Source organism: Nerophis lumbriciformis, linkage group LG38 (assembly GCF_033978685.3).
Source record: "Nerophis lumbriciformis linkage group LG38, RoL_Nlum_v2.1, whole genome shotgun sequence".
In the NCBI taxonomy this organism is placed as follows: domain Eukaryota; kingdom Metazoa; phylum Chordata; class Actinopteri; order Syngnathiformes; family Syngnathidae; genus Nerophis; species Nerophis lumbriciformis.
Genome location: NC_084585.2, coordinates 13896237 through 13909818, shown reverse-complemented (window position 1 = coordinate 13909818; position 13582 = coordinate 13896237). Strand labels below are relative to the sequence as shown.

At 40.9% G+C, this 13582-nt stretch overlaps 1 protein-coding gene across 9 annotated transcripts in view; it reads right to left on the bottom strand.

The window, feature by feature from the left end:
• chd6 (chromodomain helicase DNA binding protein 6) overlaps positions 1-13582 on the bottom strand; it is a 130713-nt gene that overhangs the window by 33397 nt on the left and 83734 nt on the right. For all 9 annotated transcript variants that reach the window (XM_061932456.1, XM_061932462.1, XM_061932458.1 and 6 more), the window contains exons 13-17: positions 12308-12551; positions 12055-12231; positions 9030-9173; positions 8870-8968; positions 3477-3633 (exon numbers count right to left, since the gene is read on the bottom strand). In XM_061932456.1, the coding sequence (XP_061788440.1) occupies positions 3477-3633; positions 8870-8968; positions 9030-9173; positions 12055-12231; positions 12308-12551 (821 nt within the window). The remainder of the gene's footprint in view (positions 1-3476; positions 3634-8869; positions 8969-9029; positions 9174-12054; positions 12232-12307; positions 12552-13582) is intronic.

Genomic DNA, 13582 nt, shown 5'->3' with positions numbered 1-13582 from the left:
AACTACCTTTATCATTTCGGTGAACTGGCACACAGCCATTTCAGTAGAATGTTTGGGCCGGAATCCAAATTGTTTAGGTTTTAGTCAATTATTCTCCTCTAAATGGGTCATCAATTGCCACCAGCTTCTCAATTACCTTTGAAATCACAGGCACAATTGAAATTGGTCGATAATTGCATGCCTCATCTGCTGCACCAGACTTAAAAATTGGTGTCACAACAGCTGTTTAAAAACTTTGCGGGAATTCACCATTTTTAATTGATAGATTTACTAAGTGTAATATGGGTTTTGATAATATTGTAACATGATTTTTTTGTTAAAGAGGTGACTATATTAAATACATATTTTGCTTTTAAATTGTTCAGATGGCTAATAATTTCCAGTATCTTGTTTTGATTAGCCGTGTTATGTGAAAAGATGAGGGTGAATCTTCTGTATCATTGCATTGTAGCGGTCTTGGGATAAAACTGGCTGCAAGTTGTTGAACATTGTTAATAAAATATGAATTCAATTCATTTGCAATTTCTGAAGCATCATTACTCGTTATATTCCATTAACATTAAGTTTAAATATACAATATCCTGAAGTAGATTTGCGATTGGTTAATTTATTGATATTATTTCCAAATGAGTGAACCATTTCCTCGAGAATCAGCAAATATCTGCATGAAGTAAAAAGACTAGGACTTTCTCAGTTCACTAACCACTAGAGGTAGGAATCTTTGGGCACCTCACGATTCGATTACGATTCAAGAGCAACGATACGATTACAAATCAATTATTAACGCAGTTATACTTTGTTTTTCGTTTTACTAAAAAAGCGTTTATCACTTGCAACTTAAAAAAAAAAACACAATTCATTTGTAAAAAGAAACAGTTCAATTAATTCTCACATTTATTAAATTAATAAAAATGTGTGCAAAACTGGACCATAAGTCCCCGATAATAAAGGAGCTGGTCGGATCTCTCTGTGAGGTGGCTTGCTGCAGTCAGCTAAATTTTAGAACTGTCTGCATTACTTTATTTACAATAAATAAATAGATGATCGATTATTGAGGTTTACTAACCGATGTCCGAATTGCGATGCATCTAAAAATCAATTATTTCCCCCACCTCTACTAACTACTTTATTTCTTAATCCTTTAAAAACTAGTAAATCTGTTTGTAACTTAGTTTTAAGGATATTTTCAGTTCCAAGTCTTGCTTGGCAATAATGGCATTGTTTATCCAGAGCAAAAATTTCTGAATAGTAATTGATAAAATCTCATTTAAATAGATCCCAGAATGTATCTACCCTTTCAATTTGAATTATATCATCCCATTTAATGTTTTTCAATACATTTTCAAAAGTGGGGAAGTTTATGGTTTGGAATAGCCGTGTTTTTCTTGTGTCTGCAGTATTAGCAGTGATAACACACCTCTGAGACCTTACTTTTTAGGCTTGGGCTCAGGACTAAAGTGCAGGTCAAACAAAACAAGACTATGGTCACTGATGTGGACAACATTTACAGACACGTTGAAAATGTCTAAGCCAAGTGTAAAAACTAAGTCTAAAATATGGCCTTTTTGGTGAGTGGGCTCAGAAACATGCTGTTCAAAATTAAAAGCTTCAGTCATCGTTAAAAGTTCCATTGCGGAGCAAGATGAGCCATCATCAACATGAACGTTAAAATCCCCAAAGATTAAAACCTAAATAAAACTTCTTTAAGACAAGAAGTCACTAAATTCCTTTTAAAAGACAGCAGCGCGGCCAGGAGGACTGTAGATCAACACACAATAAAATGGGGATGAAAACCCCATCTTGACCATCTGCGATTCAAAAGAAGAGGATTCTTGGGACTAGATCAATTTGCATGTGTAGTCATCTATGTGCGCAAAAGCCAGACTACCCCCACGGTGGCAGGGGTGGGGCATCCCGGCAGCAGAGCAGCCAGCTGGGCAGAGTTCATTTAAATGAATAAACTCTTCCTCTCTCTCCCATGTCTCAGAAAGACACATGATATCCAGTTTCTCAATAGAGAAAAGATCGTTAAATGAAAAGGATTTATTCCCAATTAAAAGAGCGTTCAACAGGCCAACGTGGAGTGTGGATGACGTCACCAAAGCAGTGTCTGTGTTGCGCAGCTGGGTTGGTCGAAGGCACTTCCTGACATAGCAGCAAGTATTCAGGTGAGTTGGGATAAATTAAAAAAAGAGGAGGGAACGCTTGCTTGAACCTGTTCCGTGTATAAAACAAGCCTAACATTGACTCTCTGATTCTAAACAAATAGTCCCAATTATAAGTCGGTAAAGCCAAGACACATCCATTTTTATTCGGGCTGATATGATCACAGAAATTGTAAAAATAATTATTAATAATCTACACAGCATGGGACAAGCCGTGGCACCGCCCGCCAATTCGATATTGAGCCTGATCGGGATCATTTGTACTTTGTTACCTTACGTTTACGCTTCTGTTTGTGTGTGTATGCTAGCCATTTATTTCATTCTGCTATTGATAGCTCAACAAGTTACAGGCAGATTTGTATGTAACTTTCAGGAAAGGTCCAAAATTGAATAAAGAACAAATGATTAAATTTTGGGGCTGAATTGCATAATTTCTAGAACGTTACCTTAAGTTTACATTACGAGCTTCAACATCTGTGCATGTGTAAGTTTGCGGCCATACCTCCACTCCACCCCACAGAGCCAAAAGGAGATGACTGACAAAGGGCTTCACTCCTTTAGTTGAATTACACTATAAATAGCTCACACAGTCATGGGTTATTATATATATTATAATAGTTATTTGATGAAAAGTCAGAAATGGGATAAGGAACAAGTGATTACGTTTTGGGGCTGATCCAGATGACCATGTCACGCACAGCCTGTCACAGCAGGCCTTGACTTATTTTGAGTTTATTGGTGTTTTTCTGTGTAGAACATTGTCATGTCATGCTTGTCATGTATTGGACTCATCTATACATTCTGGACTACCCATTGTGGACGCCAGTCTTTGCTGTCGTCTAGCATTGTTTATTTTTGTAGCTAGTTCAGTTTTGTTTCTCCTATGCTTCGGTGTTATTTCCAGCAGCACTCAGTTTTGTTTAGTGTTGCATAGAATGAATAGCTTTTTACCTGCAAGTTGCCTCTTGCAATCTTCTGCATTTTTGAAATCCCAACAACCATCGCCAACATGCGCCCTAAGCGTTACAGACCATCAAGATTCAGGACTTGTTTATTATTGGGAGGTAGGGCCTGCCGGAAGTCTATGCTCTCTGAGTGCTTTTCTAGTTAAATACGTTTTCAATCAGGGATCATGCTTTTGTGGGAACAGTTCCAGGAAGGCCCTTTTTTGTTCCCAGGTCCCAAACATGTTTGGATGAGTTTGGTGGGGAAGAAAAAGCCCATCAAACACTTTGATGAAATAAGTGAAACTAATAAAGGTAAATTTCCCTCCTTTTGACTTGCTATCCAGTAGCTACCCCCAAAACTCACCAGTTATGAGATATGGGTGGTTGCAGCATTTGCGGAGCTCCATCATGGTATTAATGAGGTTTGGCATGTTGTGCTGGTTTGCTCCTTTGGACAGGAAGGAGAAGTTCTTCTCTAAGATGGCGCGATAGTATTTCTTCTGAATGTTGGTCAGCTCCACCTGCAGGTGCACAATGACATAGAGAATCTTCAGCGGTAGTCATTTGAGGATTCAAACTAAATACATGTTACCAATGTTAAAGATAACTGTAAGAGAACAGGTCCCAAAAGTGATCAAGACAGAACTTATTGCACTTGCTGAGGTCTAACGACATGTGCATAGAAAAAAGCACTCAAGATGGTTTCCAGGCCAAGGACTCCCAAACTGATGAAGAGATAGAGCGAGGACCCCCTACTTACATATCTCATACAATACTGTGTTTTAAATTAAAATGATCTTAAATCTACCTTATAATTTTGGAACATTAAGAATTTCAAAGAATACAGGATAGGGTCGGCAATACCTAGCTACCTTAAAGGGGAACATTATCACAATTTCAGAAGGGTTAAAACCATTAAAAATCAGTTCCCAGTGGCTTATTTTATTTTTCGAAGTTTTTTTCAAAATTTTACCCATCACGCAATATCCCTAAAAAATAGCTTCAAAGTGCCTGATTTTAACCATCGTTATATACACCCGTCCATTTTCCTGTGACGTCACATAGTGATGCCAACACAAACAAACATGGCGCATAGAACAGCAAGATATAGCGACATTAGCTCGGATTCAGACTCGGATTTCAGCGGCTGAAGCGATTCAAAAGATTACGCATGTATTGAAACGGATGGTTGTAGTGTGGAGGCAGGTAGCGAAAACGAAATTGAAGAAGAAACTGAAGCTATTGAGCCATATCGGTTTGAACCGTATGCAAGCGAAACCGACGAAAACGACATGACAGCCAGCGACACGGGAGAAAGCGAGGACGAATTCGGCGATCGCCTTCTAACCAACGATTGGTATGTGTTTGTTTGGCATTAAAGGAAACTAACAACTATGAACTAGGTTTACAGCATATGAAATACATTTGGCAACAACATGCACTTTGAGAGTGCAGACAGCCCAATTTTCATCAATTAATATATTCTGGAGACATACCCTCATCCGCTCTCTTTTCCTGAAAACTGATCTGTCCAGTTTTGGAGTTGATGTCAGCAGGCCAGGGAGGCTAGGGTCGATATTCTTCTCTTGATCATCTTCGGTGGCATAAGGGACGGTGTGAGCCAAGACTTCCAGGGGGTTTAGCTCGCTCGTCTGCGGGAACAAACTGCCGCCATTGCTTGCCGTGCTACCGAGGTCCTTTGTCCCTGAATTGCTCACACACTCCGGCAGATTCAATGGGGGTCTGGCGGCAGATTTCTTTGACTTTATCGTTGGAAATGCATCTGCTTTGAGTGTCGCAGGATACCCACACATTCTTGCCATCTCTGTCGTAGCATAGCTTTCGTCAGTAAAGTGTGTGGAACAAACGTCCAATTTCTTGCCACTTTCGCATCTTTGGGCCACTGGTGCAACTTGAATCCGTCCCTGTTCGTGTTGTTACACCCTCAGACAACACACCGACGAGGCATGATGTCTCCAAGGTACGGAAAACAGTCGAAAAAACGGAAAATAACAGAGCTGATTTGACTCTGTGTTTGTAATGTGTTTGAGAAAATGGCGGATTGCTTCCCGATGTGACGTCACAACGTGACGTCATCGCTCCGAGAGCGAATAATAGAAAGGCGTTTAATTCGCCAAAATTCACCCATTTAGAGTTCAGAAATCGGTTAAAAAAATATATGGTCTTTTTTCTGCAACATAAAGGTATATATTGACGCTTACATAGGTCTGGTGATAATGTTCCCCTTTAAATGCAAAAATTATTATAAAAATACAGTAAAGTAATTTTTTCATGTTTTTATTTCAAACCTGCCAGGTACAGTGAGTAGGGGTGGCCATGTCACTGCCATTTATAAACCAATGTTAATGTGTATTTAAGACATTTAAATGTGTGGAAAAATTGCCGATGGAATAAAAAAAATATATATACTGGTAAAAGCCAGTAAATTAGAATATTTTGAAAAACTTGATTTATTTCAGTAATTGCATTCAAAAGGTGTAACTTGTACATTATATTTATTCATTGCACACAGACTGATGCATTCAAATGTTTATTTCATTTAATTTTGATGATTTGAAGTGGCAACAAATGAAAATCCAAAATTCCGTGTGTCACAAAATTAGAATATTACTTAAGGCTAATACAAAAAAGGGATTTTTAGAAATGTTGGCCAACTGAAAAGTATGAAAATGAAAAATATGAGCATGTACAATACTCAATACTTGGTTGGAGCTCCTTTTGCCTCAATTACTGCGTTAATGCGGCGTGGCATGGAGTCGGTGAGTTTCTGGCACTGCTCAGGTGTTATGAGAGCCCAGGTTGCTCTGATAGTGGCCTTCAACTCTTCTGCGTTTTTGGGTCTGGCATTCTGCATCTTCCTTTTCACAATACCCCACAGATTTTCTATGGGGCTAAGGTCAGGGGAGTTGGCGGGCCAATTTAGAACAGAAATACCATGGTCCGTAAACCAGGCACGGGTAGATTTTGCGCTGTGTGCAGGCGCCAAGTCCTGTTGGAACTTGAAATCTCCATCTCCATAGAGCAGGTCAGCAGCAGGAAGTATGAAGTGCTCTAAAACTTGCTGGTAGACGGCTGCGTTGACCCTGGATCTCAGGAAACAGAGTGGACCGACACCAGCAGATGACATGTTTGGTTTGCATTTCCTTTGGAAATCGAGGTCCCAGAGTCTGGAGGAAGACAGGAGAGGCACAGGATCCACGTTGCCTGAAGTCTAGTGTAAAGTTTCCACCATCAGTGATGGTTTGGGGTGCCATGTCATCTGCTGGTGTCGGTCCACTCTGTTTCCTGAGATCCAGGGTCAACGCAGCCGTCTACCAGCAAGTTTTAGAGCACTTCATGCTTCCTGCTGCTGACCTGCTCTATGGAGATGGAGATTTCAAGTTCCAACAGGACTTGGCGCCTGCACACAGCGCAAAATCTACCCGTGCCTGGTTTACGGACCATGGTATTTCTGTTCTAAATTGGCCCGCCAACTCCCCTGACCTTAGCCCCATAGAAAATCTGTGGGGTATTGTGAAAAGGAAGATGCAGAATGCCAGACCCAAAAACGCAGAAGAGTTGAAGGCCACTATCAGAGCAACCTGGGCTCTCATAACATCTGAGCAGTGCCAGAAACTCATCGACTCCATGCCACGCCGCATTAACGGAGTGATTGAGGCAAAAGGAGCTCCAACCAAGTATTGAGTATTGTACATGCTCATATTTTTCATTTTCATACTTTTCAGTTGGCCAACATTTCTAAAAATCCCTTTTTTGTATTAGCCTTAAGTAATATTCTAATTTTGTGACACACGGAATTTTGGATTTTCATTTGTTGCCACTTCAAATCATCAAAATTAAATTAAATAAACATTTGAATGCATCAGTCTGTGTGCAATGAATAAATATAATGTACAAGTTACACCTTTTGAATGCAATTACTGAAATAAATCAAGTTTTTCAAAATATTCTAATTTACTGGCTTTTACCTGTATATAAAGATCTATAAATTTTTTTTTTTATGTTTTTACAAACCCCGTTTCCATATGAGTTGGGAAATTGTGTTAGATGTATATATTAACGGAATACAATGATTTAAAAATTATTTTCAACCCATATTTAATTGAATGCACTACAAAGACAACATTTTGATGTTCAAACTCATAAACTTTTTTTTTTTTTTGCAAATAATAATTAACTTAAAATTTCATGGCTGCAACACGTGCCAAAATAGTTGGGAAAGGGCATGTTCAACACTGTGTTACATCACATTTTCTTTTAACAATACTCAATAAACGATTGGAAACTGAGGAAACTAATTGTTGAAGCTTTGAAAGTGGAATTCTTTCCCATTCTTGTTTTATGTAGAGCTTCAGTCGTTCAACAGTCCGGGGTCTCCGCTGTCGTATTTTACGCTTCATAATGCGCCACACATTTTCGATGGGAGACAGGTCTGGACTGCAGGCGAGCCAGGAAAGTACCCGCACTCTTTTTTTTACGAAGCCACGCTGTTGTAACACGTGCTGAATGTGGCTTGGCATTGTCTTGCTGAAATAAGCAAGGGCGTCCATGAAAAAGACGACGCTTAGATGGCAGCATATGTTGTTCCAAAACCTGTATGTACCTTTCAGCATTAATGGTGCCTTCACAGATGTGTAAGTTACCCATACCTTGGGCACTAATGCACCCCCATACCATCACAGATGCTGGCTTTTGAACTTTGCGTCGATAACAGTCTGAAAGGTTCGCTTCCCCTTTTGTTTGGATGACACAAGGTCAAATATTTCCAAAAACAATTTGAAATGTGGACTCGTCAGACCACAGAACACTTTTCCACTTTGCATGAGTCCATCTTAGATGATCTCGGGCCCAGAGAAGCCGGCGGCGTTTCTGGATGTTGTTGATAAATGGCTTTCGCTTTGCATAGTAGAGCTTTAACTTGCACTTACAGATGTAGCGACCAACTGTATTTAGTGACAGTGGTTTTCTGAAGTGTTCCTGAGCCCAGGTGGTGATATCCTTTAGAGATTGATGTCGGTTTTTGATACAGTGCCATCTGAGGGATCGAAGGTCACGGTCATTCAATGTTGGTTTCCGGCCATGCCGCTTACGTGGAGTGATTTCTCCAGATTCTCTGAACCTTTTGATGATATTCTGGAGCGTAGATGTTGAAATCCCTAAATTTCTTGCAATTGCACTTTGAGAAACGTTGTTCTTAAACTGTTTGACTATTTGCTCACGCAGTTGTGGACAAAGGGGTGTACCTCGCCCAATCCTTTCTTGTGAAAGACTGAGCATTTTTTGGGAAGCGGTTTTTATACCCAATCATGGCACCCACCTGTTCCCAATTAGCCTGCACACCTGTGGGATGTTCCAAATAAGTCTTTGATGAGCATTCCTCAACTTTATCAGTATTTATTGCCACCTTTCCCATCTTCTTTGTCACGTGTTGCTGGCATCAAATTCTAAAGTTTAATGATTATTTGCAAAAAAAAAAATGTTTATCAGTTTGAACATCAAATATGTTGTCTTTGTAGCATATTCAACTGAATATGGGTTGAAAATGATTTGCAAATCATTGTATTCCGTTTATATTTACATCTAACACAATTTCCCAACTTACATAGAAACGGGGTTTGTAAATCTAATGAACCAAAATTTCACGACTCCCCTGCAGTCCCTCTGCGGAGTCTTAGGGGTCACGGACCCCCTGTTGAAGACCTCTGCTCTAGAACACTTGATAAATCGGTGCTGTACCTCAATGATAGTCTCTTCCTTTGGAGCAAGGTTCTTTTCCACATCATCCTTCAGTCTCCTCAACATCATGGGCTTCAAGATGGCCTGTAGCTTCTTGACCTGTTGAGGCTAAATGTTAGTGGTGTGCTTCATGAAAAGCTGCCTGTTGAGTTCAACTCACCTGCTCATCCGTTTTGAGGTCTCCAAACTCCTCCAGAAACAAGCTCTCAGACGGGAACTGCAGCGGCTCCAGGAAGTTCAACAAACTGAACAACTCCTCCACTGAGTTCTGCAGAGGTGTTCCTGTAAGCAGAACCTTGTGCTCCTGCCACAAACAAAGACAGGAACGTTGGAGATCAAGTGGAATCACGAACATATGAATATGTGTTCTAACTAAGGATGTACCAATTGATTGGCCACAAATCAATACAGGTCATTTTTTGTGGAAAAGTACACTATCGCCACTGCCGACTGATGCCTTTAATGCTGATCACAAACGTCAATCCCCTCTGGCTGACACTATTTGTTTTTAGTCTGACAATTGGCTTGCAGCTAATTATGTGTCTCCATAACATACACAGTACGGAGCATCTCCCCTAAGCTAATTATTATGACCTTTATTTTTGCAAATAAACTGCATTTCTTAGTATGTTAAGTATCATTATATAGTATTATCACTGGAGGACAAGGCTAAACATGTCACACACTGAGAGCAAGCAAGGAGCAGGCATGCTAATATCTAAGATAGCTTTAAACAACACCAAGAAATACATGCTAAGTAAAGTTTAAGAAATGTAGAGAGAAGCACATTACAGCTGAAAGTAAGAAGTTATTAACAGGAAATTAACAAGTAGATTAATAAGAGACATAGAGAGGATAATATTTCAACAACTGTTGGTGTGTCAGCATTGTCACAGTCAGTACAGGACACGTAAGAGGAGGGAAGATCGATCTATAAATTGATGGTGTCAGTACCAAGGGTAATCTCAGGATATGATCAATACTAAAGTGGTTATGGTGATGTTTTTATTTTCTTAAAATATTTTTTTGGGTCATTTTTGGTAATGTTTACAAATCCAGGGAATAATTCCCCGGGACACAAGAGGACCAAAGTCAAAATATTTAAAAGAGTAGTATGTAGAGTTTGCTCTTGTTTAGTTGTATTAGTTTGTGTACTATTAACTTGTTTTAATCAAACATAAATACATCTATCCATCTTCTTCTGCTAATCTGACGTCAGGTCGTGGGGGCAGGAACCTAAGCAGGGAAGACCAGACTTCCATCTACTCAGCCACTTCAGCTCCAGCTCCTCTCAGGGGATCCCGAGGCCAGCTGGGAGACATAGTCCCCCCCAACGTGTCCTGGGTCTTTTCTCGTGGCCTCCTTCCGGTCGGACATGCCCTAAACACCTCCCCAGGGAGGCTTTCAGGTGGCATGCTAACCAGATACTCGAACCACCTCATCTGGCTCCTCTCGATGTGGAGGAGCAGGGGCTTCACTCTGAGCTTCTCCCAAATTATAGAGCTTCTCACCCTATCTTTAAGGGAGAACCCCACCACCTGACGGAGGAAACGTATTTCGGCCGCTTGTATCCTTGTGATCTTGTCTTTTCCGTCATAACCCAAAGTTCATGACTATAGGTTTGATTGATTGATTGATTGATTGAGACTTTTATTTGTAGGTTGCACAGTGAAGTACAGATTCCGTACAATTGACCACTAAATGGTAACACCCGAATAAGTTTTTCAACTTGTTTAAGTCGGGGTCCACTTAAATTGATTCATGATACAGATATATACTATCATATATACTATCATCATAATACAGCCATCACACAATATACTCACATTGAATTATTTACATTATTTACAATCCGGGGTGTGGAGGGGGGCGGGGGAGAGGGGGTGGGGGGGGCGGTGGGGGTCAGGTTTGGTTGTTATCATCAGTCATCAACAATTGAGAACAGAGAAATGGATATTGGAACAGTGTAGGTCTGACTTGGTAGGATATGGACAACAAGTAGTGGGCAGAGAGAGAGAGAGAGAGAGAGAGAGAGAGAGAGAGAGAGAGAGAGAGAGAGAGAGAGAGAGAGAGAGAGAGAGAGAGAGAGAGAGAGAGAGAGAGAGAGAGAGATCAGAAGGCTTAAGAAAAAGTATATGCATTTGATTGCTTACATCTGATTATCAACAATCCGGGGAGGGTGTTAGTTTAGGGTTGTAGCTGCCTGGAGGTGAACTTTTATTGCGGTTTTGAAGGAGGATAGAGATGCACTTTCTTTTATACCTGTTGGGAGCGCATTCCACATTGATGTGGCATAGAAAGAGAATGAGTTAAGATCTTTGTTAGTTCGAAATCTGGGTTTAACGTGGTTAGTGGAGCTCCCCCTGGTGTTGTGGTTATGGCGGTCATTTACGTTAAGGAAGTAGTTTGACATGTACTTCGGTATCAGGGAGGTGTAGCGGATTTTATAGACTAGGCTCAGTGCAAGTTGTTTTACTCTGTCCTCCCCCCTGAGCCAGCCCACTTTGGAGAAGTGGGTAGGAGTGAGGTGAGATCTGGGGTGGAGGTCTAGAAGTAATCTGACTAGCTTGTTCTGGGATGTTTGGAGTTTAGATTTGAGGGTTTTGGAGGTGCTAGGGTACCAGGAGGTGCATGCGTAATCGAAAAAGGGTTGAACGAGAGTTCCCGCCAGAATCCTCATGGTGCTTTTGTTGACCAGAGAGGAGATTCTATAGAGAAATCTAGGTGAGGATAGGAACGTAGATTGACCGGTAAATTGAGAACTTTGCCTTACAGCTCAGCTCCTTCTTTACCCTGACAGATCAATACAGGGTCCAAAACACTGCAGATGCCGCACCGATCTGTCTATCAATCTCACAATCCACTTTTCCCTCATCTGTGAACAAGACTCCAAGGTACTTGAACTCCTCCACTTTTGATCAAACAATTGCAAGTAATAACAGAGTATAAGGAAATAGATTAAATATTGCGTTGATATTGTTAAACGGTCAATAGCATTTACCATAAGTAAGTTGAAAAATGTACAGTTAATACTTGTGAACGCTACTGGTATCAGGTGATCTCAATCATGGATCTCACTTGGAATAGGTAGAATAAAAACCCTGTTCGGAACATCTCTAGTTGTAACTGAATAAAATCAGCCCTGAAGGACAAATGAAATGTGTGGTTGGAAAAAAAACACTAACCAGGTTCATGAGTTTGAGTCCTTCCAGGAGCTTGCAGTTCCTGTTTTTCAGTCGGTGGGCCTCGTCGATCACAACGCAGCGCCACTGAAGCTTTTTCAGGTCGGGACAGTCAGCCATGACCATCTCGAAGGTGGTGATCAGCCCGTGAAACTTGAGGACGCTTGGCACGGTGTTACCCTGCCAACAGACGGCAACATCATTTTAAGTAAAACATGCCCACACGTAAATACAGTATTTATAACGTCAGGCTCACATGTGGGTCTCTGTAAAACATTTCGTACTGCAGGATCATCTGTCGGCTGATCTGCGAGCCGTGGTACACAATGACGTTCATGTGCGTCCATGTGCGAAACTCGCGCTCCCAGTTGGTGATGGTGGACAGGGGGGCAATGATGAGGAAGGGGCCGCGGATCCCCATGCTGAAAATCTCGTACAGGAAGGTGATGGACTGGATGGTCTTCCCCAGACCCATTTCATCCGCCAAGATGCAGTTTTTCCTGCGTGGGAAGACAAAGACATCTTGAAACAGATCCACAAATTCCAAGGCTGTCTCAAATGGAATATGGCTGTCAGTACACTTCAATAAGTATACTGTGTACACTTACAAGTCAATTATAACAAAACTCAGCTGCATGCGTACGGACGAGAACCAGAGGGTGGGACCACATTGCACCAGCTTTAAAGTCGTTGCATTCGCTACCTGTGCATTTTAAGATAAATTTTAAGTTTTTATTATTAGTTTTTAAATGTCTTCCTAGCCTCCCGCCTTCTTATTTATCTGACCTGCTTTTACCATATTAACCCTCCTTAGGTCATCCGGCACCGAATCAGAATTGACCAAATACCAGAACAAAGACCCACAGTGAAGCGGCATTTAGCCACTACAGCCCCACATGTGGCATAGCCTGCTGGAAAGCCTTAGGACTGCAGGATTGTGAGATTAAAAAAAGGTTAAAAGGCAGTTTTTCTTGGGGACGGCGTGGCGCATTTGGGAGAGTAGCCGTGCCTGCAACCTGAGGGTTCCTGGTTCAATCCCCACCTTCTACCAACCTCGCCACGTCCATTGTGTCCTTGAGCAAGACACTTCACCCTTGCTCCTGATGGGTCGTGGTTATGGCCTTGCATGGCAGCTCCCTCCATCAGTGTGTGAATGTGTGTGTGAATGGGTGAATGTGGAAATAGTGTCAAAGCGCTTTGAGCACCTTGAAGGTAGAAAAGTGCTATACAACATAACCCATATAACCCATTTTACTTTTTACTGATCATTTTAAGCTCTTCATACGTTCTTAATTTGTATTTAGCACCACTATTACTACTATAAAACTATTTATACAAATTTTTGAATAATTTATATATATATTTTATTTCATACATATCTTTTTATATTCACTTTTTTAGGTATTCTCAAGTGTGAATGCTTAAAGGTGGCATTTTCCTCAAACCTCAGTGCCAATCCATGTCTTGTTATTATCAATGGTAGCGTGTGTGTGTGTGTGTGTGTGTGTGTGTGTGTGTGTGTGTGTGTGTA